This window comes from Fulvia fulva, chromosome 3, assembly GCF_020509005.1.
Source record: "Fulvia fulva chromosome 3, complete sequence".
NCBI classification, from domain to species: domain Eukaryota; kingdom Fungi; phylum Ascomycota; class Dothideomycetes; order Mycosphaerellales; family Mycosphaerellaceae; genus Fulvia; species Fulvia fulva.
This window is the reverse complement of record NC_063014.1, coordinates 5,731,434-5,754,911: the sequence shown is the minus strand read 5'-3', so window position 1 is coordinate 5,754,911 and position 23,478 is coordinate 5,731,434. Positions and strand designations below refer to the sequence as shown.

At 53.4% G+C, this 23,478-nt stretch overlaps 14 protein-coding genes across 14 annotated transcripts; 5 read left to right on the top strand and 9 right to left on the bottom strand.

Moving 5' to 3' along the window:
- Positions 1-3: 3 nt before the first annotated feature.
- On the bottom strand, positions 4-580 carry CLAFUR5_08673 (uncharacterized protein; the record flags this gene model as incomplete). The annotated part of the gene is made up of 2 exons (XM_047907821.1): positions 4-344; positions 415-580. 2 exons carry the CDS (start codon positions 578-580, stop codon positions 4-6), a joined length of 507 nt encoding a protein of 168 aa, XP_047759594.1.
- A 1,224-nt stretch (positions 581-1,804) lies between these two features.
- On the top strand, positions 1,805-2,223 carry CLAFUR5_08672 (uncharacterized protein; the record flags this gene model as incomplete). Its single annotated transcript, XM_047907820.1, has 2 exons — positions 1,805-1,910; positions 1,958-2,223. 2 exons carry the CDS (start codon positions 1,805-1,807, stop codon positions 2,221-2,223), a joined length of 372 nt encoding a protein of 123 aa, XP_047759348.1.
- Positions 2,224-2,397: 174 nt separating this feature from the next.
- On the bottom strand, positions 2,398-2,826 carry CLAFUR5_08671 (uncharacterized protein; the record flags this gene model as incomplete). Its single annotated transcript, XM_047907819.1, has 1 exon — positions 2,398-2,826. One exon carries the CDS (start codon positions 2,824-2,826, stop codon positions 2,398-2,400), a length of 429 nt encoding a protein of 142 aa, XP_047759592.1.
- Positions 2,827-3,425: 599 nt separating this feature from the next.
- CLAFUR5_08670 (Acyl-CoA-binding) lies at positions 3,426-3,817 on the top strand (the record flags this gene model as incomplete). Its single annotated transcript, XM_047907818.1, has 3 exons — positions 3,426-3,509; positions 3,565-3,639; positions 3,698-3,817. 3 exons carry the CDS (start codon positions 3,426-3,428, stop codon positions 3,815-3,817), a joined length of 279 nt encoding a protein of 92 aa, XP_047759593.1.
- A 209-nt stretch (positions 3,818-4,026) lies between these two features.
- Positions 4,027-5,511, bottom strand: CLAFUR5_08669 (putative Xaa-Pro aminopeptidase PEPP; the record flags this gene model as incomplete). Its single annotated transcript, XM_047907817.1, has 1 exon — positions 4,027-5,511. The coding sequence occupies one exon, from the start codon at positions 5,509-5,511 to the stop codon at positions 4,027-4,029; it is 1,485 nt and encodes a 494-aa protein (XP_047759925.1).
- Positions 5,512-5,723: 212 nt separating this feature from the next.
- Positions 5,724-7,334, bottom strand: CLAFUR5_08668 (uncharacterized protein; the record flags this gene model as incomplete). The annotated part of the gene is made up of 1 exon (XM_047907816.1): positions 5,724-7,334. One exon carries the CDS (start codon positions 7,332-7,334, stop codon positions 5,724-5,726), a length of 1,611 nt encoding a protein of 536 aa, XP_047759499.1.
- A 2,001-nt stretch (positions 7,335-9,335) lies between these two features.
- Positions 9,336-10,193, top strand: CLAFUR5_08667 (uncharacterized protein; the record flags this gene model as incomplete). Its single annotated transcript, XM_047907815.1, has 1 exon — positions 9,336-10,193. One exon carries the CDS (start codon positions 9,336-9,338, stop codon positions 10,191-10,193), a length of 858 nt encoding a protein of 285 aa, XP_047759077.1.
- Positions 10,194-10,352: 159 nt separating this feature from the next.
- Positions 10,353-11,085, bottom strand: CLAFUR5_08666 (Zinc-type alcohol dehydrogenase-like protein; the record flags this gene model as incomplete). The annotated part of the gene is made up of 3 exons (XM_047907814.1): positions 10,353-10,760; positions 10,807-10,944; positions 11,047-11,085. 3 exons carry the CDS (start codon positions 11,083-11,085, stop codon positions 10,353-10,355), a joined length of 585 nt encoding a protein of 194 aa, XP_047759076.1.
- A 1,084-nt stretch (positions 11,086-12,169) lies between these two features.
- Positions 12,170-12,719, bottom strand: CLAFUR5_08665 (uncharacterized protein; the record flags this gene model as incomplete). Its single annotated transcript, XM_047907813.1, has 2 exons — positions 12,170-12,337; positions 12,396-12,719. The coding sequence occupies 2 exons, from the start codon at positions 12,717-12,719 to the stop codon at positions 12,170-12,172; spliced, it is 492 nt and encodes a 163-aa protein (XP_047759079.1).
- Positions 12,720-14,833: 2,114 nt separating this feature from the next.
- Positions 14,834-16,069, bottom strand: CLAFUR5_08664 (uncharacterized protein; the record flags this gene model as incomplete). The annotated part of the gene is made up of 1 exon (XM_047907812.1): positions 14,834-16,069. One exon carries the CDS (start codon positions 16,067-16,069, stop codon positions 14,834-14,836), a length of 1,236 nt encoding a protein of 411 aa, XP_047759078.1.
- A 490-nt stretch (positions 16,070-16,559) lies between these two features.
- CLAFUR5_08663 (Programmed cell death protein 6) lies at positions 16,560-17,916 on the bottom strand (the record flags this gene model as incomplete). The annotated part of the gene is made up of 3 exons (XM_047907811.1): positions 16,560-16,632; positions 16,692-17,750; positions 17,876-17,916. 3 exons carry the CDS (start codon positions 17,914-17,916, stop codon positions 16,560-16,562), a joined length of 1,173 nt encoding a protein of 390 aa, XP_047759495.1.
- Positions 17,917-18,894: 978 nt separating this feature from the next.
- On the bottom strand, positions 18,895-19,848 carry CLAFUR5_08662 (uncharacterized protein; the record flags this gene model as incomplete). Its single annotated transcript, XM_047907810.1, has 2 exons — positions 18,895-19,361; positions 19,413-19,848. The coding sequence occupies 2 exons, from the start codon at positions 19,846-19,848 to the stop codon at positions 18,895-18,897; spliced, it is 903 nt and encodes a 300-aa protein (XP_047759401.1).
- Positions 19,849-20,184: 336 nt separating this feature from the next.
- Positions 20,185-20,872, top strand: CLAFUR5_08661 (Short-chain dehydrogenase RED2; the record flags this gene model as incomplete). The annotated part of the gene is made up of 3 exons (XM_047907809.1): positions 20,185-20,230; positions 20,284-20,531; positions 20,582-20,872. 3 exons carry the CDS (start codon positions 20,185-20,187, stop codon positions 20,870-20,872), a joined length of 585 nt encoding a protein of 194 aa, XP_047759496.1.
- A 744-nt stretch (positions 20,873-21,616) lies between these two features.
- On the top strand, positions 21,617-22,937 carry CLAFUR5_08660 (6-methylsalicylic acid decarboxylase atA; the record flags this gene model as incomplete). The annotated part of the gene is made up of 2 exons (XM_047907808.1): positions 21,617-22,569; positions 22,625-22,937. 2 exons carry the CDS (start codon positions 21,617-21,619, stop codon positions 22,935-22,937), a joined length of 1,266 nt encoding a protein of 421 aa, XP_047759075.1.
- Positions 22,938-23,478: the final 541 nt, after the last annotated feature.

Sequence of the window (23,478 nt, the reverse complement as noted above, 5' to 3'; positions counted from 1 at the left end):
TGCTTATCCGCCGGTGCTCGTCCCCACAAAATAGTCGATGTAGTGGTGTGGCCAAAAGTATTCGTGGATCTCAGGCCCGTCGCCAGAGTTGGTATGCCAGCAGTAAGCCATACTGCTCTTGCCCAATGACTTTTCTTTCTCCACCATCGCAAGCACGGGGTTCTTGGCAGATATACCCGGTATGCCATTGGCAGTAGCGTGCTTGCCTTTGTCTAGCTTCTTGTTGAGCTCCACCTCTTTCTTGTTTGCATTCTTTGCCGAAATTTCCCGCTCAATGTTGCGCACTTCTTGCATTAATGCCTCGAGGATCAGGAGGGATGCATAACCCCGTACACCACCCCTATCTGGGTTATATCAAGTCGATGATGTCTTGGTACATGAGATAACCCATTATTGTGCGGTGAATGAACTTACCCAACGACAAAATGATCTTACGTGCCCATGGACTCTCGTCCGTTGGATCTGAGTTCTGGAGTCGACCCCATACCGGTCGTGATCCTTCATCGCCAATGTCTGTCAATGAGGACAATGAGCTAGCAGCACTGGACGATCCAGCGAGATTTTCGGAGCCGCCAGCCATACGGAAGGTAGGACTGGATCCGCGCGCCGCGCCGCGTGAGTGCGACCTTTAAACGGTCCATGATGCTGAGTGCTCGCGCGATGACCAGAGCCTCATGCAGCGTGCTCGGCAACAGATGGCGTTGCAGCGTGAAGACGCTGCAGCAGAGGGCGAAGGTGTTTCCCACTCTTGGAAATGGGTGGCACTTCATTCTGGCCAGCATACAGGGCTGCCACGGCTGACTTCGATACTCACGATTTGAGGATGCCGCTTATATGCCAAAAGCATAGGTGGTGGGCTACCAATGCATGTAGTTCGGTACTGTGAGGCGCATCCACGGACATACTCAGACTCGGGCCTAGCGTCGTCTCTGCTTCGCCCACCTGTTGACTCTGGGCTGACTGAATCTTGATTCAGTATGAAGCTGAGTACTTTGCAAGAGATACGAGTCGCCTTCTTTAATCCAAGTCCCTGGCCTGAAAAATCATGGTGCACATCCCACGACGATGCTGAATTCACGAATGATGTGCAACGAGACCGGGGTGGCAGGCCTCGACGGTGCTATTTTTCATCGAAAGGTTAGGACTCACCACGAGAATGTCATGCTCGGGCATGCGGCCATCACGCACCATGCAGCGCCCCAGGCCGTGTTGGATATGCGACAGAAGCCTCCTGGCGGAAACAGCATCGGCAGTGAACATGTGGGTCTTAAGCAGCTCTGGGCTGCGGGCGTATGCGGCTTAGCAAAAGTTGTAGTGGGAACGTCGCTCATTGGCTGCAAGGCATGGTATGGACGGAAGTACAACATGTGGTCGGCGCAATGTTAGCCCAGAGCCAGTCGTAAGCTCGTGAAGATGATGCGCGTGATCCGATGGGCTGAGATCAGAACTGACAAAAGCAACTTGTGACGGGTGAGCAGGTGTCCTGTGAGGCCACGCAACGCCATAGACTCCAGTTGGATTTCTTAGGGAAAGCGAGGGTGGCAGAGCGTTTCCAGTATTGTTAGGCGAGATGTATCCCGAACGGAATGGCAAGTGGGCGGTGCGCGTATGACTCTGACGCAGAAGGCTGCATGCCTGAGCATTCTGGCACTCGGCCTTGCAGCATAACACAGGCCGGTCGCCCTTGTAGGGTGGGATCGCTATCCTTCAACATTACCCTGTCTTCCACTCAGCACACTGAGCATTGTCGACTAAGTCTCAAAACCTGCGATAGAAATGACTCCACGTACCACACTGCAATCCAATGGCTGGGACTAGAGGCAAAGCAGAGCCAAGACCGGGTCCATGGGTGCTGGTCTACGTCAAGGCCGACAGCAGTGTCTCATTGGAACGTCGAGAAGTCGTCAAAAGTAAGTGTAGACCTGCACCTCCATGCACACTCTCTGATGCCACATAGACCAGTCATCACGGCCAGTATCGTGGGGAAAGCTGAACGCAAAGCCGTGGAGTCGGAGGCAATCGATCGAAATTCCAGTCGCGTCAGAAACACCGAGGCAGAGTTTCTCCGACAGCGGGATTGACTCAACGCGATCCAGCGGCGCCACCAGTCCGCCATACGATACGTATCAGTCGACTCTCGTGTTCAACCGGATAGACTCCTCCTGGAAACGCCTGGCCGGTCTGGCAAGGACCTACGAAGTCTTCGAAGATCCATTGTACTGATCTGTCAACAATGTCGTTTCGCCCTCTCTGTACTGGCGCAGTCATATCAATGAAAGGCTCTGCATATATGTCTCAGAAATCAAGCGATTTGGAGCAGATACTCGCCCGCAACGGCATCCTGGTGTATTGTAGCAAGACGCATAGCCTTAGTACGTTATCCTGGCGGCTACACCGTTAGAGCTCCTTCTTTTTCTCTTGCTTCCGGGCATGCCACTTCTCCTGAAAAGGAGAATTCAAGATCGTCGTACCTGCGTAGTTGGCCGAGCTTAGCGAAGGCATCTCGAACGACTCATGGGCTGCGAGGAGTTTTGCGGCGAGGAGCAGTCGATATGGCATTAGCTGTAGGCGGTTGCTACCAAAATGAGCCTCCAAGTGTCCTATTGCCGAGCGTGCTTCGTGATACTCAGCGCATGAGTTGAGCGCTGACCGAGACGTGCAGATAGTACAGCTGTATCTTGGATCCATGTTGATCTGGTCGATGGCCGTGGCCTCGTAGAGCATGAAAAGACAGCTGCGATGCTGCGGAGTGAGTGGACCGTTGCGAGTCGAGGCCGCGAAGATGTTGATGTGCACAGTGATGAAGTGCGCGGGAATGAAGGTCATATAGAGAGGGCACCAGGAAAAATACACCAAAGATTACGGATGCTCATCAGAGGGCGAAAGACGAGCTGCGCCAAAGGCCGCCCTGCTGACTGACTGCGGGCCGTCATCGAGTGCCAATCAGCACGTGGGCACGTGAGGGCTGTATGGGCGGATCTTCTTGCCCGAAGAGGTATGCGGATAGCATTATGAACGTCGCCATTCGCTGCGTGGTTGGTGTCTGGTGTGTCGATGAACCGAAGTACGCGGATCGAGGCCCTGGCTAAGCAAAGCCGTGGTCCAGTGTATCATGCCAGGCTGCTCACACGACTGGATGAACGGAGCTCGGGTTCTCGGTAGGCTACTCGTGTAAGGCGATCGTTGGGTACACGTACGGCGTGCCATGTTGGTGTGATGCAGTGCAGAAAAAATGTCAAGAACTCCTGGGAAATGTTCTTGATCACACCCCAGTTAAAACACGTGGCACGTGCACAGTTTGCGTCCCGTGCGTCCGTAGTGACGTTCTGGTGTTCCCCAAAATTGCCCCGCGATATCAACACCAGAGCTCAACTTGTTTCCTGCCAACCCAAATCACACTTCCCAACCCCATACCAACCGTCAAAATGGCCCCATCAGCAGAATTCACCAAGGCAGCGGAGGACAGCAAGAAGCTGAAGCAGACCCCAACCAACGACGAGCTGCTCGAGGTACAACCGCAAGGACGACCGGCTACCCCACTACCACATCACTGACTCAGAAAAGCTCTACGCCCTCTACAAGATCGGAAACGCTGAGGACTTCGAGAAGGCCACCAAGCCGGGCATGTTCGATTTGAAGGTAAGCTACACAATCCTCAAGTGCTCGTCTGGAAGGGCTAACGGTTGTGTCACTGTAGGGCAAGGCCAAGTACAGCGCATGGGAGAAGGAGGTCAAGGCCGGTACTACTGCAGCCGATGCGCAGACGAAGTATGTGGCCAAGGTCAAGGAGCTACAGGGCAAGTACGGCAGTCAGTAGAGAGTATAAGAGCATGGCGAGGTCATAAGAGACACAGCCGGATACAGATAGCGATGAATGTCATGATGCTATGAGACGGACACTGTCACCCGTACACAACGATAGTCCTGCAGTCTGACAAGTGGTAATGTGGCAGATCGACAGTCTGAGGGTACAGCATTACATGTGCATGTGCTCACGTTCTGTGCACTACGAGGCTAATGACCACACTACGCCGGCACAAAGTCTGGCTGGCTTCCACTAACCATAGCCTGCACACTCTTCCAATCGCTACTGACTGTCGTGAGATTCTCGTATCCATCCTCCTTGACCACAATATCATCCTCAAGCCTGATACCTCCCACCCGCCAATATCGACTAAGAACACCTTGGTCGACAACAGCATCCCACTTGCCATCCTTAAGCTCCTGCCTCATAGGATACTCTCGGAAGTATATACCTGGCTCATTCGTGACCACAGAATTGACCGGCAACCTTCCTCGCACACGAAGGTATGCAAAAAATGGGTTTGGATCAGCGTAGTTCGCATTGCCACCGCAATCGTGAGTGTCCATGCCGAGGTAGTGTCCCAGCCCGTGTGGGAAGAATCTCGTGGTGATGTGTGACTCCAAAATCTGCTCAATGCTCAACTCCTTCTTGAAGATCCCCAACTTCTGGAGTCCCTCCGCGGCAACAATATGTGCCTTCATATGCACGTCCTCCCACATAACGCCCGCCTTGATCATCTTGAAGCACTCACTCTGCATCAGATGCACCAGATCATAAATCTCCTTACTCTCCTTCGTGAACTTGCCATCCTTCGTAATCGGGAAACTCCTCGTGATATCTGAGCAGTAACAGTTATACTCGCACCCGGCATCCAATAAGATGTTATCCTTTCCTTCCAGCGGTTGGTCGTTGTGAACGTAATGTAGCGTAGATCCAGCCGTCCCGGAAGCGCAGATGCAGCCATACGCCATCTCCTTGCACCCGTTGGCATGACAGTGCATCACAAACACCGCATTCAACTCCCTCTCATTACTCGCCCTTGTCACACTCGCCAGAACTTGCTCATGCGCATAACTCGACACGATATTCGCATGTCGGATCATGGCAATTTCGTGCTCATCCTTCACAACTCTACACCTCTCAATCGCCTCACGGAGGTAATCACCATTAATCCTCGGACCCTTCGCCTGTAAAATCCTCGTCGTCTCAAAGATCGCAAGATCCGCACGATCCTTCATCACAAAAACCGTCATCCCACTCTCGCTCAACGAATCCGCAATCCCACCATCTTTCAACTGCTCCGTCGTCCTGACCTCATCAACATCATACTTCTCCTGCGCCTGCTCCACCAACGTCGGCAGACCAGACCACATCACTTCCTCCGGATCAATAGGTGGAATCCACAAAACGGCCTTGTCGCCAGCAATATCGTAGGCGAAAACGCAATCCGGCAGATCGCATCCCGTCAAATAGTAAAAGTGCCTTCGCTGCCGGAAGTGAGAAGCCTGGTCGTCATCTTCGGTCATTTTGGTCGATTGGCCTTCGAGGTAGAGAAGTCCTGATGTAGGCCCGCCATTTTGAGCAATGTGCTGCGCCACGCGGCGGCAGTGGGATTTGGCTGGGTATCTGCCTGATGGAGGCGCTGGCAGGTCGGGGTTGGCGATGGGTTTGGGGTTGCGGGTCATGTTGGGTGTGTTCTTGGTCATTGATTTGTAGAGGAGTGTGTTTGGGGAGTGAAGTGGTGCGGTGATGTGAGGTCGGCTTTGGTGGAGGAAGGAACGCTATTTCTTGTGGGTCTGCAGGACAGGTATTAAACCGATGGAAGCCGATGTGTGGCATCTTTATCTCAACATCGCGTTGCAGACTTTTGTATAGGGACAGCTTCGTCTATTTGTACACTACATATCGACTGACAGCACTACCTCTTCGGTGCATTGCCAAGAAGTTCTCTGATTTTCGCCGCGGTTTCGCTTTCTCGCCGTGGCCTTTGAGGAACCTGTTCATCGAAGCCTGTAGTCAACGAGCGAGCGGGTCCCGCACGCCTCATATCAGGCAGTGCAGTGCCAAAGTTGGCAATCGAAGCCTGAGGCGCGTAAGGCGCTGGACCGCGCGAGCTTGCACTTCTTGCCTCGTGAATAGGCTCAACCTTGTTCCTCTTCACGGCGATTGCCTCTTGGTCGCCTCTGCCAACATCAAGGCGTATCCGACCTCGCTCGTCGATGTGTGCGGTCTGTGGATGTACCCAGGTCTTGTTACCGCCCGGTAGGTCTGTGTCGATAACGGTTGTCATTCGATCAGTGTCCAGGTACTGCTCGGGAATGTTTTCCTCGTTGTATTCGGTTGGTGCAACATGCCTCCTGTCCTGACGGCCACTGTTACCGACAGGGTCGTTTGTCACGACACCTCCAACACCAATCATCGCCTGATACCTGCTGCCCTGGTAGTTGTTGCGTGGTGTCACTACACGAGCAAGTACAGGTGAAGCATATGCCTGGGGTCCCCAGAAGGGGTGGTTCTCCATCACCGCGTTGCTTCGTACATGTCCAAGACCAGCTCCTGGATGTGTCGATGGCGGCCCACTGTCGCTTGCGCCCAGACCTGATGTGAGCTCGTCTTGCAGAGCGGAGGTCGCAGCAATATCCCCGGCCCCAACTTGGCCTCGAATACCTGGTAGATCTAAGAAGTCGCAGATGGCAGCCGTCATCTCAGACCCAAGAAACTGTATCTCATGCTCGTCACGAAGCCTTTTGAGCTCTGTGTCATAGTTCGACTCGATCTCAGCCCGGAAGGTCTCCTTTTGAGCGGCAGAGAGTGCTCGTCGCTCGCCCTGTTCTCGTAGTACTCTCTCCTCATTTCGAACCCGACGTTCAAGCATGCGCTGGATCAAAAAAGTACGGAACTCCTTCTTGCGTTCCTGTAGACCTGAGCGACTCAACCACGTTGCAAACTGTCCCTCCTGCATGCCCGTTATCCACGGTCCACCATACTTCCACCTCTTCGTCGCCTGTGGCTGGCTAGAGGGCACTCCATTCCTCCTTGATTGCGATGAGGCATCACTAGACTGGAACATGGCCAGCCTTACAGCCTCTCGATCTGTGTTGTCGACGGTTGCATCGTAGACACTGGTAATTGACTTGTTGTTGTTCGTAAAGGTGTCCCGCTTCCCCTTGATTAACAAGGGCGCACCCATCTGCTGCCATTTCGCCTGGGTCTGCGTATGGTTCAATGCACTCTCGAAGTCAGTAATGTGTGCACTGTTGTCTTGCGCCCTGATGCGGAGGTGCGGTCGTCCCTTGATGGCTTTCGAGGGTAAAGGGCGCTTTAGACCGAAGTCCCCGCGGAACTGTGATGATGCCGGTGTGGTAATGGCTTGTTGTGTTGGATATGGGAGAGTCGCCGTTTCGGATGCACGATATATGCCAGTCGATGTCACCGTCTCTAATGCTGGCTGTGGTAGTGGTCGTGGCAATGAGAAGAGTCGCGACGACTGCAGCAGTCGCGCTGTGGGCGAATTGAGTGACTTTGACATGGCCGCATCGACGGCAATGCCTCTTTTGACTGTCAGGACGCTGCTGAGTCTGCGGTGTGAGAGGCGTGGACATGCTCGTAGGCTGTACTGTAGCAGTGTAGAGCACTGCACTGAATGTCGAAAACACGCTAGCCCCAAAGGAGATCCATCTGCCGCGGAAGCATCTCCTTCCCAACATTGATGCAGTATCCTTCAACACTCGTCCTCCTGACTCCTCACACACCCAGGAACGACCTTCTTGCACGACTATGCCACAGCATCTCTGTGCTGCTCACGCCTCACGCACCTAAGGCTACAGTCTGAAGGACTCAGGAAACTCCACGTCGCACGCCACCGTGCGCTTGCAAGACACGGGAGAACAGCCCACTACGCTGGAATGGCACCGATTATGAACCTACCCAGATGGCGGAGACGGTGGTCTCTCACCTATTTCTGGCCTTTCGTGATGCAGATCAAGCGCATCACGTTCCTCATCGAGGTCACTTGCCGACGTTGATGGGATTCATGACCTGATCTCGCTCGATGCAGCAGCAATTCGACGCCTTCGCGGCAGTCATCAGCAGCCGTCTTTATGCCATGAGGACACCTGACGAACCTCGGTCACCAACTGAAACACGAAACGGAGCTTCTGGAAGCAGTGGGCAAGGTTGTCATCTTGATCAAAGATCTCACGCTCGCTTATACTTCTACTTCCGCAGTGCCGAGCCGGAGTCTCCGAATAGAACCAACCACTAAGAGTTCATTCACACGATGTTCGGTATCAATAGCATTCCTTCCAGGCAGGCCAGTGCTGGGACCTGCCATGGCCTGCGAGGTAGGCTCCTCGAGAACTTCCTCATTCGTGAGCCAAGCTTTCCCTGAATAGACAAGCTTTCGCATGATCGACTGTATCAAGCACCGGAGAATGCTCTTGATCATGATGAAGCTCGTTCCATCAGTCCTTCGTTCCTGCACCCACCGCGCACACGACAATTACAAGCATGAAGCTAGCAGCGTCTTGCAGATTGCCATTGCAGATTGCCATTGCAGATTGCCATCGGTTGCGTAACACCAACACCACGGCTTGCCAAGGCGTCAGCGAGAGGTCTGCCCGGCAAAACGGAAACGGCCGAACGATCGATAATTACAATTCCGTCCTTTGTGCTCTGATCGACTGGTTATTGCTGACGAGACACATAGCAAAACGGCATGCCCTCCAGGTCGTATCCTACGGGCCTCCGATGGCGTACCTGCTCATCTTGAGACATATGCCTCAGGCGTTTGTGCTGTATGGTGGATGCAACGCCTCCCAAGCTGGAAATCGAGCATAACAAGAAGTCCGCGGGTCGCCATACGCTTCTGCTTACGTTGCGATTCATATCAGCCTGAAAGCTCGTTCGGCTAAAATGATGTTGTTCTGAACCAGAGTTCCCGAACATCCTCGCTGTCGATCAGGCACTGCTCGCTGTCCTGGTCGTGCGCACATGGCCGGCAGGGGTAGCAATGTTCTATTCTTCTCCACTGTCCACTGATTCGGAAAGCCACCTCCAGATCGCGTCAGGCTCTGCACAGCGATGTGTTTACATTGAGTCATAAGTACACTGCAGTCCAGTGTTGCACAGTCCAGACAAACCCATTTAATCCAGACTTCTTTACACGGTCATTCGTTTCAACATGCCCTCTACTGCTTGCGACCAGTGCTATAGGAGGAAGACAGGCTGTGCAGGAGAGAAGCCCGTGTGCAACCGCTGCACTGTAGCAGGCTTAACGTGTACATACAGTACCGGAAGACCCGTGGGAAAGCCCAAAGGCCACCGAAAGGCGAAGAGTTGCGGCGCATCTATCAGCCAGTCTGCTGGTCCACATCAAGGCTCGCCACCAGTCCCATCACTGGAAGCTGGCCTCGGACGGGCCATCGAGCATATTCCCACGATATCCAACACTAGATCACACCGAGAGATCATTGATTCGCCTGCTGAAGTGGTCTCTGTCACTTCTGCAGAGCTTTATCACTCCTCCAGTATGCCATCGGCTGCTCCATGTGGCAATCTACTGTGCGATGCTTCACCAGGCTACACGTCTCAGTCCAATCACAGCACTACTTCTCCGTATGAGCCATCAGGGCCACAGGCTGGCTCAGGTGATGAAGGATATTTCACCCCGACAGCTTTGCCACAGAGTAGTTGGTCCGAATCTGCTGGCACATCCGCTTGGCCAATTCAAAGCTTCGCGATCGACTTCATGAACGGGCCCACTTCGATCGTTGCCGATATGCCGGCTTTCGGCGCAGATGCAAACGTCGACCACCGATGGGTCCAGCAGATCTCCACGGCTGCGAACACACCCAGTATGTTGATGCAGTCGAATGGTATATCATTGCCATGCCAATGCTCAATGCTTCTCGACGACATTACCGCCTTGTTCCGATGCCAGGTCAGCCTACCGAGGACAAACTTTGATCAAGTCCTACAGGTCATTCACACGGCGATACAGAAGGGACAGACCTCATTAGACTGCTACGGTTGCGCAACACATGGCTTGCAAGCAGTCCTCACGAATGTTGTTGTGATGCTGCAACAAGCCGCGGTCTGTCTTCAAGCCATCTTGGCGATAATCGATCATGATCCGTGCTTGGCAACCGCTGGCATCAAGGCTGAAGGCTATAATCTGGACACCGCGGAGCTGAAGATGCGAATGCTGCACACGATGATTGACCATGAGCTTGACGGCATGCAACAGCTGGCACATACGGTCAGCACCATGGCACACATGGAGCATACCCATGGCAAGGCATATTCTGGTATCATGCCACTATTGACAGCTCTGCAAGAGTCTTTGGACGTGTTGAGAGGAAGATCCATGCAACCAGCGCAGACGTGAAGCGATGGCCATTAGTACTTTTTGTTGTCAGTACCAGCAATAGCGCTCGAGCAGGCTCGAGTAGCTTTAACCTCTCAAAATCATAATGTTCATTCGCGTCTGCTTACCAAATATCCCATACGCAATGCTATCCCGTGACTACCCAGTCATCTCTCCCCCTCACCTCTCTGCCACCTCCACAACGATCTTCCCCCCTGCTCTGCCAGACTTCAGCTTGCGGAACGCGTCCACAGCATCTTCCATCAAGAACTTCGAATCGATCACAGGCTTGACCTTGCCTTCCGCAATCCAAGTCGCGATCTTGCCATGCTCTTCTGTCTTGTTGCCTGCAGCAAAGACCTGTAGCTGATGATGTCCACCACCCAGAAAGCCCCGAGTGAAGGTTGCCTGCATGATGAAATCAATGCAGCTCAGCGACGGTCCCCAACCCACCATCATGTACTTCGCCTTTGGTTTGCTTATGGTGTGCATCTTCCAGTATAGATCGAAGTCATTGCAGATGTTGTCGATAATGAGATTGAAAGGTCCAGCGGATTCGGATTGCTTCTTCAGTTGCGATAAATGGCGCTTTGGTATAGTTCAGCAACACATCTGCTTCAAGCCCTCTACACACTTCCACGTTCCTCCCCGAGCACGTAGTCGTGACATGCGCACCAGCGAGCTTGGCGAACTGAATCGCAAATGTTCCCACGCCGCCTGAGCCGCCATCGATCAGAACTCGATCACCAGGCTTGATGAATGGAACAGGTGACTCATACGCCGTCAAACCGCTAGATATTCGACGTTGTTCTCAATGTCCTCAGCCTATGCATGGTCAGTGACATGTCCTCCCACAACGATGAGACGTACATACAGGGACGTTGCCAGTCTGACCAGATGCATCTGTAGACATGGCCCTTTACATGGGCTCTTCCGCCGCTATATTCTCTTCAGCGATGGCTGCGCCGGGGCAATAAAGTCGTCTTAGACTCTCTTTCCAGTCTGTTTGAACACGGCCTGTTGGCCTTGCTGATGAATCTGATTCACGCGACAGTATGGACCTTGGATGGTTGAACCAAAGCCCCATTTATTCATAGCATGGACGTAAGATCTCAGACCATCACGCTTGTGGTTTGGGTTACGCTTCAACGCGCCACGAACGAAGTTGGATTTGCTAGCCATGTTGAAAGATGTGATGATATGGTACTGCTTAGGTGTGCCTGTTCAAGCAGGGGAGAATGCTGGTCCTTGACGACCGTGTACTCATATACATGTACGCTCCAGGCTATCGCTTGACAGGAACATGGCTGCCACGTCATGCTCCATACCACGGCACGTCACACGGCGATCAGTCTGGTTCGCAAGCTGGCTGAAGAGGCAAGTTCCTGCTAGGTACCTGGCAGCAGGCGCTGATCATAGCCGCGAACTGCAGCTGCAGTCTGCATACGGGCTGCCATGCGGCGCCTGGTCGCAGATAAGGCATCCACATCTCATCAAGAAGTGATAACGTGCTGCTGCTTCAACGGCTCACACGCTCGACTTGAGCGTTAGTCGAAACGTGGTCGGCGTTCGGGGTGCGTCATATGTCCATTCGTATCAGCGGTGTGGTGTTTGATGCGGCGCTTGCGATGCATGATGAGACGGCATCTCGCCAGTGGGACGAGTGGGAGGAAGTGATGATGGGAAAGTGGTCCCGCGATCGGGACAAGCATCGCCGAGACTGCTGAGCAAAGCTTGGGCATGATCTTCACCAGGGCTGCACGTGATGAAGTACTACCGAGGCCAACATGATATATCTGTCGGGCAGAGCATTAGAGTATGTTCAGGGATCGAAGACATCGAGAATATGTCAAAACTGATCTCATCAATGACCCTATCGATCCGCAGCCAAAGCAGCTTGAAGCTCTAAAATACAGCAAAGATTGTGACCCATTCCATCATGTCGCCATCGCTTCATCCCATCATTCATGCATACATTCCCTCCATGCCCTCGTAACTTATGGGGCACTGCAGCTACCGCCCTGTCGGTCAACACAGATCGTGCCAGCGGCGCCGCAATCGGTGCAGAGAGCGTTCTCGGTGCTGTAGCAGTTGCCCTCGCCGATGATGCAGTGGCCACCAACGTGGACGCAGTTGGTGCAAGCGCGCTTGCTGAGTGGGTGTGCCTGTGATGCTCGTTAGAGGTTGTGGTGGTTTGGAAGAGGGGATCGGGGGAAGACGTACGACCTCACGGACGAGGACGTTGCCGTTCTCGCGGATGACTTCGACGCCCATTTGGCTTGGGATGCTGTTGGCCATGGCGCCGACGATGGCGAAGGAGGCGGCGATGATGTTGAGGGCGTACATGTTGATTGACTTGGTTTGGTTGGTGGTTGTTCTGGTTGTTGTGTTGATTGAATTGGTTATTGTTGGATGATGAGTCCCAATCTCGAGGAGCACAACGGGATTTATATACCCCATCGTCGTCGCTGTGTTGACCTCTTGACCTCTTCCCCTCGATGTCACTGAAGCCGATTCTCTGCATTGCAACAACGCTGCATCCTTCATACCATCATTTATGTTGGCTTAATGTTGCTCGGTGAAGCTGCGCAGCCAGTCATGGAGATGTGCGATACCAACGTGCCCTTGCGGCTGTGCGTGTAGATCTCTCGAGGATGCCTCGTGCAGCCATGTGTCGAAGGCTTGACCGTTTCTGGTTCATTTGCGTCAGAGTCACTGTAATAAGCTCCAACTAACAGGTCTAAGCTCGTGGAGACACATAGGAAGCAATGCCAACAGTATTGGCGTCGAGGCTTGTGTCCGTTATGATGGTGGCCTCCCATGAGCATGGAGGCCGCCATGTGGTCCTCTATGATGCGCCGAAATGATCCGGCCTCTTGCACATCTAGAACAGTTCAACGCTCGGTATTTCCTAGGCAGGGCGATTTTGTTCGCTTTCGATAAGTGCTATTCCCATACCAAAGGGCTTGTGCGACGGCTGACAGAAAGGCTGACAGGGCATACATAGAGGTATTTCCGGTCAGTAGCTATGCTCGATGACATCGGATTCCTTCGCGCACAAAGTGGTCCAACTGGCGACTTGATTGAAGATGTAGCTTTGCAGCTGCCACTGGTAGCGTATGTTGCTGTCGGAAGTGTTCAATATGTTTGACGATCGATAGGATTTTGCGCCAAGTCAAAGCCGCATAAAGTAAGCACAACAGGAAACCGCTCGGTATTCGGGAATCCTGCCTCTTGTGCATTTGGTCATCGGCTACGACGGCATGTATGACATTACGGGCTGTGCAATTTACTGCTCCCCATCGACACCACCTACCGGGCTGTTGAGACCTTTGCTGATGACGCTACCGCAATACGACTGTAGGGAGGAATCGACGTGAAAGTGTCTCTAGTCCGTTTAGTGTTTGTCCAGGTTCGTATAAGTAAGTTACGAAGTTCCAAAATAGAGAGCATGGGCCAGCAGTGTAGGCTTTCGCTTACATGACAAAGCATGTATCCATGCCGTGCTTGTCTGTCGACCGTGTGCAATTGCATGCACTATGCCCACAGTGCGGACAAAAGTGTCCGGCGCTACTTGTTAGCTTCAGCATGGCTGTGGAGAAACTCTAGAGAGGTGATGAACTTATAGCTTAAGGATCGACAAACGTATCCAGCCCAGAGCCCTTTGCCTGCGGCTGGGGCTTGGGGCTGATTGTGGAGGATGATGGGGCCCAAGGTGCGTAGCTCGTGACTTCGTCACTCAGCAATTGAGGATTTGTATGTCTCTTGACAGCCGGTCGTGACATAGGCAATCTATCATGGTGCTTATGGTCAATCAAACCCGCTGCTCCCAGGATCACAACTTCGATCGTGGCATTGTTCGGGAAGGGTTTGGCATGAAACCTGGCTATCGCGTGGGTCCAGTAGTTATGATCAGCCGCGGCAATACAGGGAGCTTGCGCTGCAATGGCTCCAGTGACCAACTCTCGCAGCTTCTCATATTGTCGCGTAGCATCTACAGCTAGGCCAGCTCGGTGTATGGCGATCGAGCGAAATTTTGGGACCACACACGCGGAGAACGCCAACGACACTGGCGTTGTGTTACAGTTAAGCAACGATTGCGCTTCATCGAATCCTGCTTAGTTGCGCATTGCTCGTCCATACCACATACACCGAGTCCATCGCTCTCACTCTCAGCCGAGTTCCGCACGCGGTACCGAGCGACCCAAACCTTAGTGCCTGCGCATCGATCCTTTATATAGCACTTCCGAGACGTGGGTATAAGCTCAAGAACAAGCTCCACGTGTGGCTTGGTGCCAAAGCTTGACACATTTGACACATGTCTACTTCCGATTGCAGCGAACACGTGCATGTTTGCCGTGTGAGCTTCCCGTGATCCAAGGTTAAGTCGCGGGATTGCACTGCAGCGCCCAGATAGTGCGTTGTTGGTGACGGCGCTATTTAGATGCATTGGGAGAAAGACCATGGACCCAGGGTAGGGTTTGGAGTATAGATCTTCAATGTTGGAGTCTGTGATAGTGCTTATGGGAGAGTGATACAAGCGTCGTTCGATCTCGCGTCCAGTCGTAGCAGCGACACCGTCCAGTAATCTGTAACACGAGCAACCGACCGCTCCATGAGAACCCTCAGTCGACACTGCCGTTGCGTACGATACCCGTCTCTCATCTGAGCGTCTTCACTCTTCCCTCCAACTCCTCCACCCACTTCTTGACCATGCCTCCATTTCTACCATTACTCTCCAACCCATCCACAACAGCCTTCTCAACCTTCTCCAACCCCTCCCGCCACATCTTCAACTCACGATCCATCTCTGCCTGCCTCTGCTCCACGGCCTCCAGGTCATCACTCGCTTGTGCCGCTGCTGTGTGAATATGATTCAGACTCCTCAGCCTCATGATCAGAGCTGGCACAGTCGGCGATAGTGATTGTAAAGTCGGGAGGATAGTATATAGTGATTGTAGCTTCTCCAGGTCCGATGGTGTCAGCGTTGTGGACGCGCCTTCTTCTTCTACGCCTTCGGCTGAGAGTGATGAGAGATTGTCGGCTTGAGCCTTGAGGCTCTGGATCTTGGATGTGGCTGCTTCGAGGGCGGATAGGGAAGTTGCGGTAGTGAGGCTTGAGAGCTGTTGGTCGAGGAGTGTGAGAGATGGTAAGAGCGGTGTGGAGAGCGTCGAAGTTTCGGTGGTTGAGTCGAGGATGCTCGAGACGCCGAGTGCTGATTCGAGAGCTGCTAGTCTGCTATCAAAAGTCGTGATCTGTGTGAGAGGCTGGTCATCTGGAGGTGCTTCGGGCTGGGATTGCGAAGATGTCGTGGGTGCATCATGGAAGACGGAGCTTTTCCTTCTGTGACCACGTTTCGCAGCAGAGTTCGTAGGTGGTAGGTCGATACCCGCTAGAAGGCGAGACAGAGCGTCTACCTCTTTGGTCGTGTCATTCTCTCCATCTTCATCATCATCATCCTCCTCTTCTTGGCCAGCCTTCCGCTCCTCCTCCGCCTGTGCCTTACACTCCTCGACCTCTCTCCTTAATCTGGCTATCCGTGCTTCAAGGCTCTCATCTTCGCCGTCGTCGTCATCATACTGCCGCCTTCTCACCCTGTACCCCTTCCTCTTCCCGTCAACACGATCACTCAAGTCTACTCCATCTGTCCTCACGTTGCGGCTTCGTTGGCCAAATCGGCTTCGCGCGCGTTGCGGGAACAGTCTCCTTCTGGATACACCATAGTCATCGTCATCTTCCTCGGTGGTATCTGAGCCACTCCCAGCACTGTCTGCGCCGGATTGCGATGTTTGGAATGTGCTGGTCGTAGTGTCGTCGTCTACATCGTTGCCTGTTTCGTAGACGTCTGGTGCTGTGTCGATGCCTGGCAGGTGTTTCCGTGAGTCTTCGTCTGCCATGTTTGTTATCTTCGTGGCCGTCGTTGTCTACAGATCGTGATCGCAACTCCCACATTTGGACTGCTCAAGTTTGAGCTCGGGCCACAACGCGAGATCAGCGCGAAACATAGGTATCACTTCACAAGATGCTGAACTCAATGGGAAGACAAGGATTCATGTGGCTTCACACCAGTCTACTATGCTGCATAAACTCATATGGGTATCTCCGCGCCACACCATTCCTCCTTCCGTCCCATGCAACACATACATCACTCCCCAATCTGCTGGGGTGTGCTCTGCTTAGAGGCGATGACGCGGCCCAGCCCTTCAGGCTTTGGTCTGTAGTCCTGCTATTCCCAATATGCTGTACTCCGAGATCATCGTCTAACACTGCGATAATCCTGATCGAGTCCCTGTTCGAGCCATCCTATGGCAATGTCGTTCTGGAGCCGAGCCGAGCTCACTTTTGCTTCAATATTTCTTCTCCATGCGTTAGCCTCGGTTCGACAGATCAATACAACCCAGTATCCGTCTGCGCGGAAATCGAGTTGAATAGAAAGAGGCTTTGCGCACCTGTCAAGAACCTGTAACACCAATCAGTCAGTAAAGCATCCAATTCCATGCCTGCGGCAGTTCCACTTACTCCTCAAAACTCAGGGTGATATACCCATCCCGATCCGTATCGTACTTCTTAAACACATCCGTCATCCTCTTCAGGCTTATACAAGCCTGCACGAAGAGGTCAAAGCTCAGCACCTTCTCTCTTTCCCTTTCGTCTCCTCGTCCCCTGCTGTGGCTCTTTGCGTATGTGCTGAAAAGCAGCTGTACGAACTGTGGGCTCAACCTGTATCCAAAAGCCACCAGTGCATCTTCAAACTCCCTCAAAGATATGTTCCCACTCCTGTCCACATCGAAACGGTCGAAAAGGCCCCTCCATGCAGCCAGGAACCCCCATAGCCCGCAGAATTCGTCAAAGTTTATGGTCCCCGACCTATCAGTATCGAACATTCGGATCATCATCTTGACGGTATGCGGATCGAAGGCTGTGTAATCGCCGTTGACGAGTGCGGAGGAAAGTTCGGATTCGGAAAGTTGCCCGCTGCGATTCTTGTCCACTTGTAGGAAAAGAGGCCATAGAGCATCACGATCGTTACCATCTCGAGGTGGGGCGACTGTAGGCGGGCGCTGGTGGTCTGGGATCGGAGGTCGGCCATGATAGCCTTCTTGGGGTCGCGGACCTTGGCCATAGGAGGCTTGAGGTGGAGGAGAGCTTACGCCATAGTTTGTGCTGCTGCTTCGTGGAGGTGGTGCTTGGCTGAAGCCGCCAGGCGCTTGTTGTTGGCCATATCCTCCCTGCCCTTGGCCCGAACCATACCGTTGTGACTGTGATTGTTGTTGGCTGTACTGATCGTATCGAGGCGAGTTCTGTCGGCCATAGTTGTCGTTGTAGCCCTGCTGTTGCGGAGGAGGATTCGAAGAGCCGTATGCGCCAGGCGGTGCTGGCGATTGATATCCACCCGAGCTTTGCCTACTGCCATATCGATCGTCTTGGCCAGGTCGGAGAGCCTGTACTTGCGGTGGTGGAGGGACCGGTTTATTGTAGTTCGCATTCGAGGGCAGGCTGCTACGATCGTCGCGCCTGCCGCCGCCGTTGTTGGGGTTGCCGGTGAGCATCTGCGCTGCTTGCTCAGGTTCGGCGTGTCTGTTCCAATGAACGTGTTTCATCAGCGACGTTGTCCTCTCTTGTTGGTTCAGTGCTCTTCACAGCTACACAGCCGCAAGAATAGGAACGACAGAAGGGACACGGATACGAGAGGCAATACGTACGCCGGTAGTGAGTCTGGGTTGTAGCCGCGATTGTAAGCCATAGTCTGCGGTGATTCTAAAGACTTCCAGCTCTGCCGACTCCTCACAGCAGACTTTGCCGCTTAGTCTAGTGAGTGATGCGAGTCTGTCGCGTGCAGAGGAAGATCGGAAGCGTACGTCAGAGTGCTAGTGAACCTTGGTGTATGCGCAAGGTCAAAAGGTGGATCCTTGCCACGCGTGAAGCTGTCAACCTGGTTGTCCGCGGATATGCGCTGCTGCAGAGGGAGATGATTCACTACTCGATATCCTCGATGTGGACGGATGAGGGGTCGAGGTCGAAGTCGAGGTATGCTTCGCGGCTGAGCGATAGAGACAGTGGCGTGATGTTAGAATCCGTCCGGTGAGCAGAAGAGTCAGAGTCGCGATGGCGGCCTCTACCAAACAATCATGCACACAGCAAACAACAAGCCCGCATGACTGCCCGAACTGCGAAATGGTTCGCATCGTGAAGACCAAGACTCGAGCGCAGGCCAAGCAGATGACGACTGTCTCCACACTCGCGAGAGCCGAAAATAGCCCTCTGTGCGTAACGGTTCTCACTTCACCTCTTCTGCTTCGGCTGGATCGGACTGTACCTGCATAGAAGAAGCGTATCTACTGGCTGGGAATGTTTGCCTTACGATCGACGCCCGAGCTAGTGAAGAACGACATCCTGGTGTTCAGCTGAGCAGCGGCAACCACTTCTCGGCTTTCGGATCTGTTAGGCAGACACAAGAATGCTCGGCAACAGTCTGGATATTGTTGTCAATGTCTACCTTGTAAGATGCTAAGCTACAGTGCTTTGCTCCTCGTATGGGTTGAGCCTCAGCTTGTTAATGCTTGGGGCATCGCCATCTGTCTCGTTCCGCCGGTTGCTATCTTCGAAGTGGTAAGCAGAGAAGGCTCCGCTCTTCTGTGCTTCTCTTGTCCCCCTGGCTCCACGGCTGACCAAGTCATACTGTCCCGGTCGCAGTATCCAGTCTCTTCGCCAGTCTTACTACTCAGGTATCCGATCTCGCGATGTCCTTCTTTGCTGTGCGAGCTATTGCCAGCGCCTTCTCGAACGTGCCCGAACACATGTCCACCTCAAGATCCAAGCCGTGCCAGGTGTATCCCCCATCTGACGCTGATGCCAGAAAGTAAATCTGGTTGCTGCTATTCCCTGGCCCCATCAAGGCCCGAGAGATATCATCATCGAACGCACCTGGGTTTGGACTGAAGAGAGGGCACGCCACGGTGAGGGCGTAGCGGAAAGGAATGTTTGCGATCATTTCCTTGGGGCAGCATGCGAACAGCGGGCTGTCGAGATCGCATCTCGCCAGTTCCGAGAGTGAGGTCGGGGCGGAAGCTAAGGCGAGGAGGTGCTCTGCGCCCTCGACGCTGAGGAGTACTTTGATCTCAATCCTTTCCAGAGTCGGCATTAGACTCAAGAGCTTTGCGACGTCTTGGCCGAGCTGGTTGGCGCCAACTAATGAACGTTAGGAACTAATCACATTTGTATATCAAGTGGGTCACACGCCTATTCCTTTGATGAAAGAATGTACCGTGGATGTCAGATACGCTTTACGGATATGCGTCAGGCGACTACGGAGTGTTTTCGGAATTGATGTGCTGCTGTCGGGTGTGCTGGTCATCGATGGGATCATTAGTATGGCGCGCATCTTGACCTCGTGGGGAAGTAAGCGCTCGTATTCCTGCTTGAACCTGCGGCTGACTCCCCACAGCTTTGGCGACAGGACTCGAAACCGAAGCCGTCCAGCGCATAGTCCAAATTGAGTACCGTCAAGGTCAACACAATTGCTGGCAAAGCTGTAGACTGAGTCACGTAGCTCGAGGGGCAAGTTGAAAAACCGGAGCGCGCCTGTCATTCTGGTGGCCGAGATGGCGTTGGTGGGAGATGAGATGCTGCCTTCGCTGCACTTGTCATCAGTGTTGGCGCTGACCTCTTGAGCCATACTGGTGGTGATGTTGATGTTGTCTGAATCTGCTGGCGCGGATGATGGTTGCAGAATTACGGGGTCTCCTGTCGATGGCAGTCTGTGAAGCACAAAGATATGTGAGCAGCAAGATATGTTGCACGATCCTTCTTATCGAAGTTCTTGGCGGTACCGGTGGACCCTATGATTTGCTGATGCAGCAAGCATGTCAGCATTATTGAACCATCGCAGCTCGCTGAGCAACATACTAAGACCATACCTCAGTTAGCCATTCGTGACCACGATGTGACTGAAACTTCTTCGTTCCACGGCTGCCAGGGTAACCGCATCTTGATCCACAATCTCTTTGCACCAATGGCTTACTTCAACACCACAGGCGTAGCGCTTGTCACAGGTGTCAGTATAACACGCACGACACCTTACATTGCGATCGCTGAAAACATCCTCACTCAGCTGGTGGGATTGGCCAAGGCGCTGCAAATGCACTTGCTGCCGCAGGTGCGACGGCAATCGCGTTGGCGGACGTTGATGGAGAGAGAGTCCACCACGCTGCCAAGAATAGCAAGCGGTACGCCACGGACGCCCAGTACCGTGCAAGAAGCTGGAAGCTCGACATGACGGACCACGCGGCCGTTGACCAGGTTGTCAAGGCCGTGGTAGCACAATTCGGCAGACTCGACTACCTCGTGAACAGCGCTGGTGTTCGTAGATTGCTGAATAGTCTTTGGCCCATGTGCTGATATGCTGCAAGGTCGACGTGAAACAACATGTGGCCGTGCCAGATGACGATCCTGCCGACTACTACCGGGTCATGGCCGTAAATGCCAAAGGCATCTTGACGGTGTCAAGAGCCGTCTCGAAAGCCATGGCAGAGCAGGAGCCGAAGCAGTTCACCACTCTCAGCGGCGTCCATCGAAGTCTCGGGCGAGGTCAGATAGTCAATGTGACTTCGGCCATGTCACTAGCAGCGGTTCCCAGAAAAGTGGCATACACCGCATCGAAGCATGCTGCTCTTGCGACCACTCGAGCGATGTGTATGTGACATCCAATGTGCAAGGTGTTGGCTGACGCGGAGTCCTGCAGCACTGGATCTTGCCGATCAAGGTATTTGCGTCGACAGACGAAGTTCCCACCAGGCGAAAAGGCCACCAAAAGATTCATCCCACTCAGGCGCGTGGCATAGGCAGACGAAGACAGAAGCAGTAATGTCTACCTGCTTTCTCCTGCAGCCAACTATGTCAATGGACACGCATTGACATTGGATGGTGGATTGCTGGCTGGCCCTTCCGCGGGACTGCTGCAAGCCGTATGCGCGTAGACACCTGTCCAAGGCGTCTGAAGGTGTCGAAGTGGTATCGATGGCGTGTGCTGTTCAAGTTTCTCTTCGTACGCGGATCTGTTCGCGAGGTGGAAGTCGACACACGCCCTGGGCGCCAGGTTGAAGGAAGGAGCAGGAGGAAGTTCTGGGTGGCTACTTTGGATGATTGACCGACTTCCACTAGCGCAGGACATTCCTCGACCTATGAGATACCCTGCTGTGCCTGCAGCAGACGGATTTAGCTTTCCATTACAACACGACGCACCGCAACTCCGGACATGTCGAACCCAAACAATCCTCTCCGCGACAGTCAGTCGTACGACAGTCCGAAGTGAGCCATGACGGGGAACCGTAAAGGTAGGTCGCGTGTCCGGGAGGTAGGTCCATCTCATTATACACCACTGACTACAGGCTCTGCTATCGCTGCTCCTTGTAAAAGCATCACGAAACGCAGCATCGATCGACGCGATGGGCTCCATGGAACACTCCAAGATCTCTCTTGCAGTACTAGGAGGCGGTATCGCTGGGCTGGCACTAGGAGTGGGATTGTCCAAGAACCCAAATGTCGACTTCCACATCTACGAGAGCGTACCAGAGTACAAGGATATTGGTGCCGGACTTGCACTGCATCTGAATGCGATCAAGGCCATGACACTCATAGGCGACGAGGTGAAGCAGGCTTACTTTGACAAGGCGCTGAACATGGGCGAGGCGGACGTGGAGATGGTCACACAGGTCATCTTAGCACAAGGTCCAAACAGCGGCGAGCTTGTAGCTGAGCTCGGAAGAGCAAAAGGTAGAAAGACGGTGGCCAGGCATGAGTTGATGAAGGGCTTCATGGAGCTGTTACCGAAGGGCAGCATAAGCAATGGCAAAAGAGCTGAGAAGATCGAGGAGAGCGACAAGGGCGTGACAGTGTACTTCACGGACGGCTCGAAAGTGGAGGCAGACGGCGTTATTGGAGCAGACGGTGTGCACAGCATTACTAGATCGCACATCTTGGGCGCGAATCATCCTGCAGTGGGCGCGAAGAACCACAATGGCTACCAAAACTATCGAAGAATGATGTCAATGGACGAAGCGCGAAAGTACGGGATCGATGAGAAGTGGACAAAGTTCGTTCCAATCCTATGCGGTCCACGTGGGAATGTCAACTCCATGCCGCTCGCCAAAGGCCAGAAGTTGAGCGTAGGTCTTGCTGTGCGAGGACTTCGATTCGAGGCGGACAAGTATAGTGGCGCGCCGCCGCTGAAAGATCAGCTACACCTGTTCGACGACTACAGCGAAGAAGCGAAGAACATGGTTCGCATGGTTGCAGACGACACGTCTGGATCGTGGAGTTATGCTGATCATGATCACGCACCCACTTACTACAAAGGCCGCGTTTGCATGATTGGAGATGCCGCACATGCAATGCACCCGTAAGCCAACCCTTCATCCAAGCCTCTCATCCTACAGAATGCTGACATCCCACAGCTTCGCCGGTCAAGGCGCAGCTCAGGCCCTAGAAGATTGCGCTGTCATGACACACCTCTTCTCCAGAGTCGACTCACCTGCACAGGTAGAACAAGCCTTTGCAGCATACGACAAAGTACGACGACCACGCTCACAACATCAGGTCGACCTGTCTCGGAAGCATGGCGATATTTACAACTATGCGGCAGACGGCATGGAGAACGACCCAGACGCGATGCGAGCATTTTTCAAAGAGTCTGCGAGCTTCTCCAACAATGTCGATCTTCAGGCACAGAACGACGATGCGATGAGGGTGTTTGAAGCATTATTATAGACGGAGACAGATACCAAGCACATTGTTGTCTGCTCTTGGTCGAGGTCACTCGTCTCGTAGCACATGGTAAGAGTATCGTGGGGTTTCGTGGATCCCTCATTGGACACGTTGATGACTTGCAGCATACAGCGCTTACGAGCGCTGGAACACTATAGTCACCCTCAGCCTCCGACTCAAGCCCATGGTGTAGGCGGATCACTCGTGCTCTTCCAGCGGGAGCCAGCGAAGCGGTGGCGTCCCGTTGCTTCAAGATGCTGTGACATTTTGCTACTGCGCAACGGCACAACTTGAACATCCTCCACAACAGATACACATATTGCTTCGTAGCTGTCCAGCCCGAGGCTCTTGACCAGAAGGAATGGAGCCATACGCATCATCAGCGTGCCGAACCATCATAAGATTACTGATCAGTACCGGTCCCATTCAGCCACCCGAATCATCAGCCGCACATCGACAGCCAGCACGAATACATGCTTCCGCAGAAAGGAACGAAACACACATGTAATATGTCCACATGGCGTCATGCGCTCTGCACGACGCT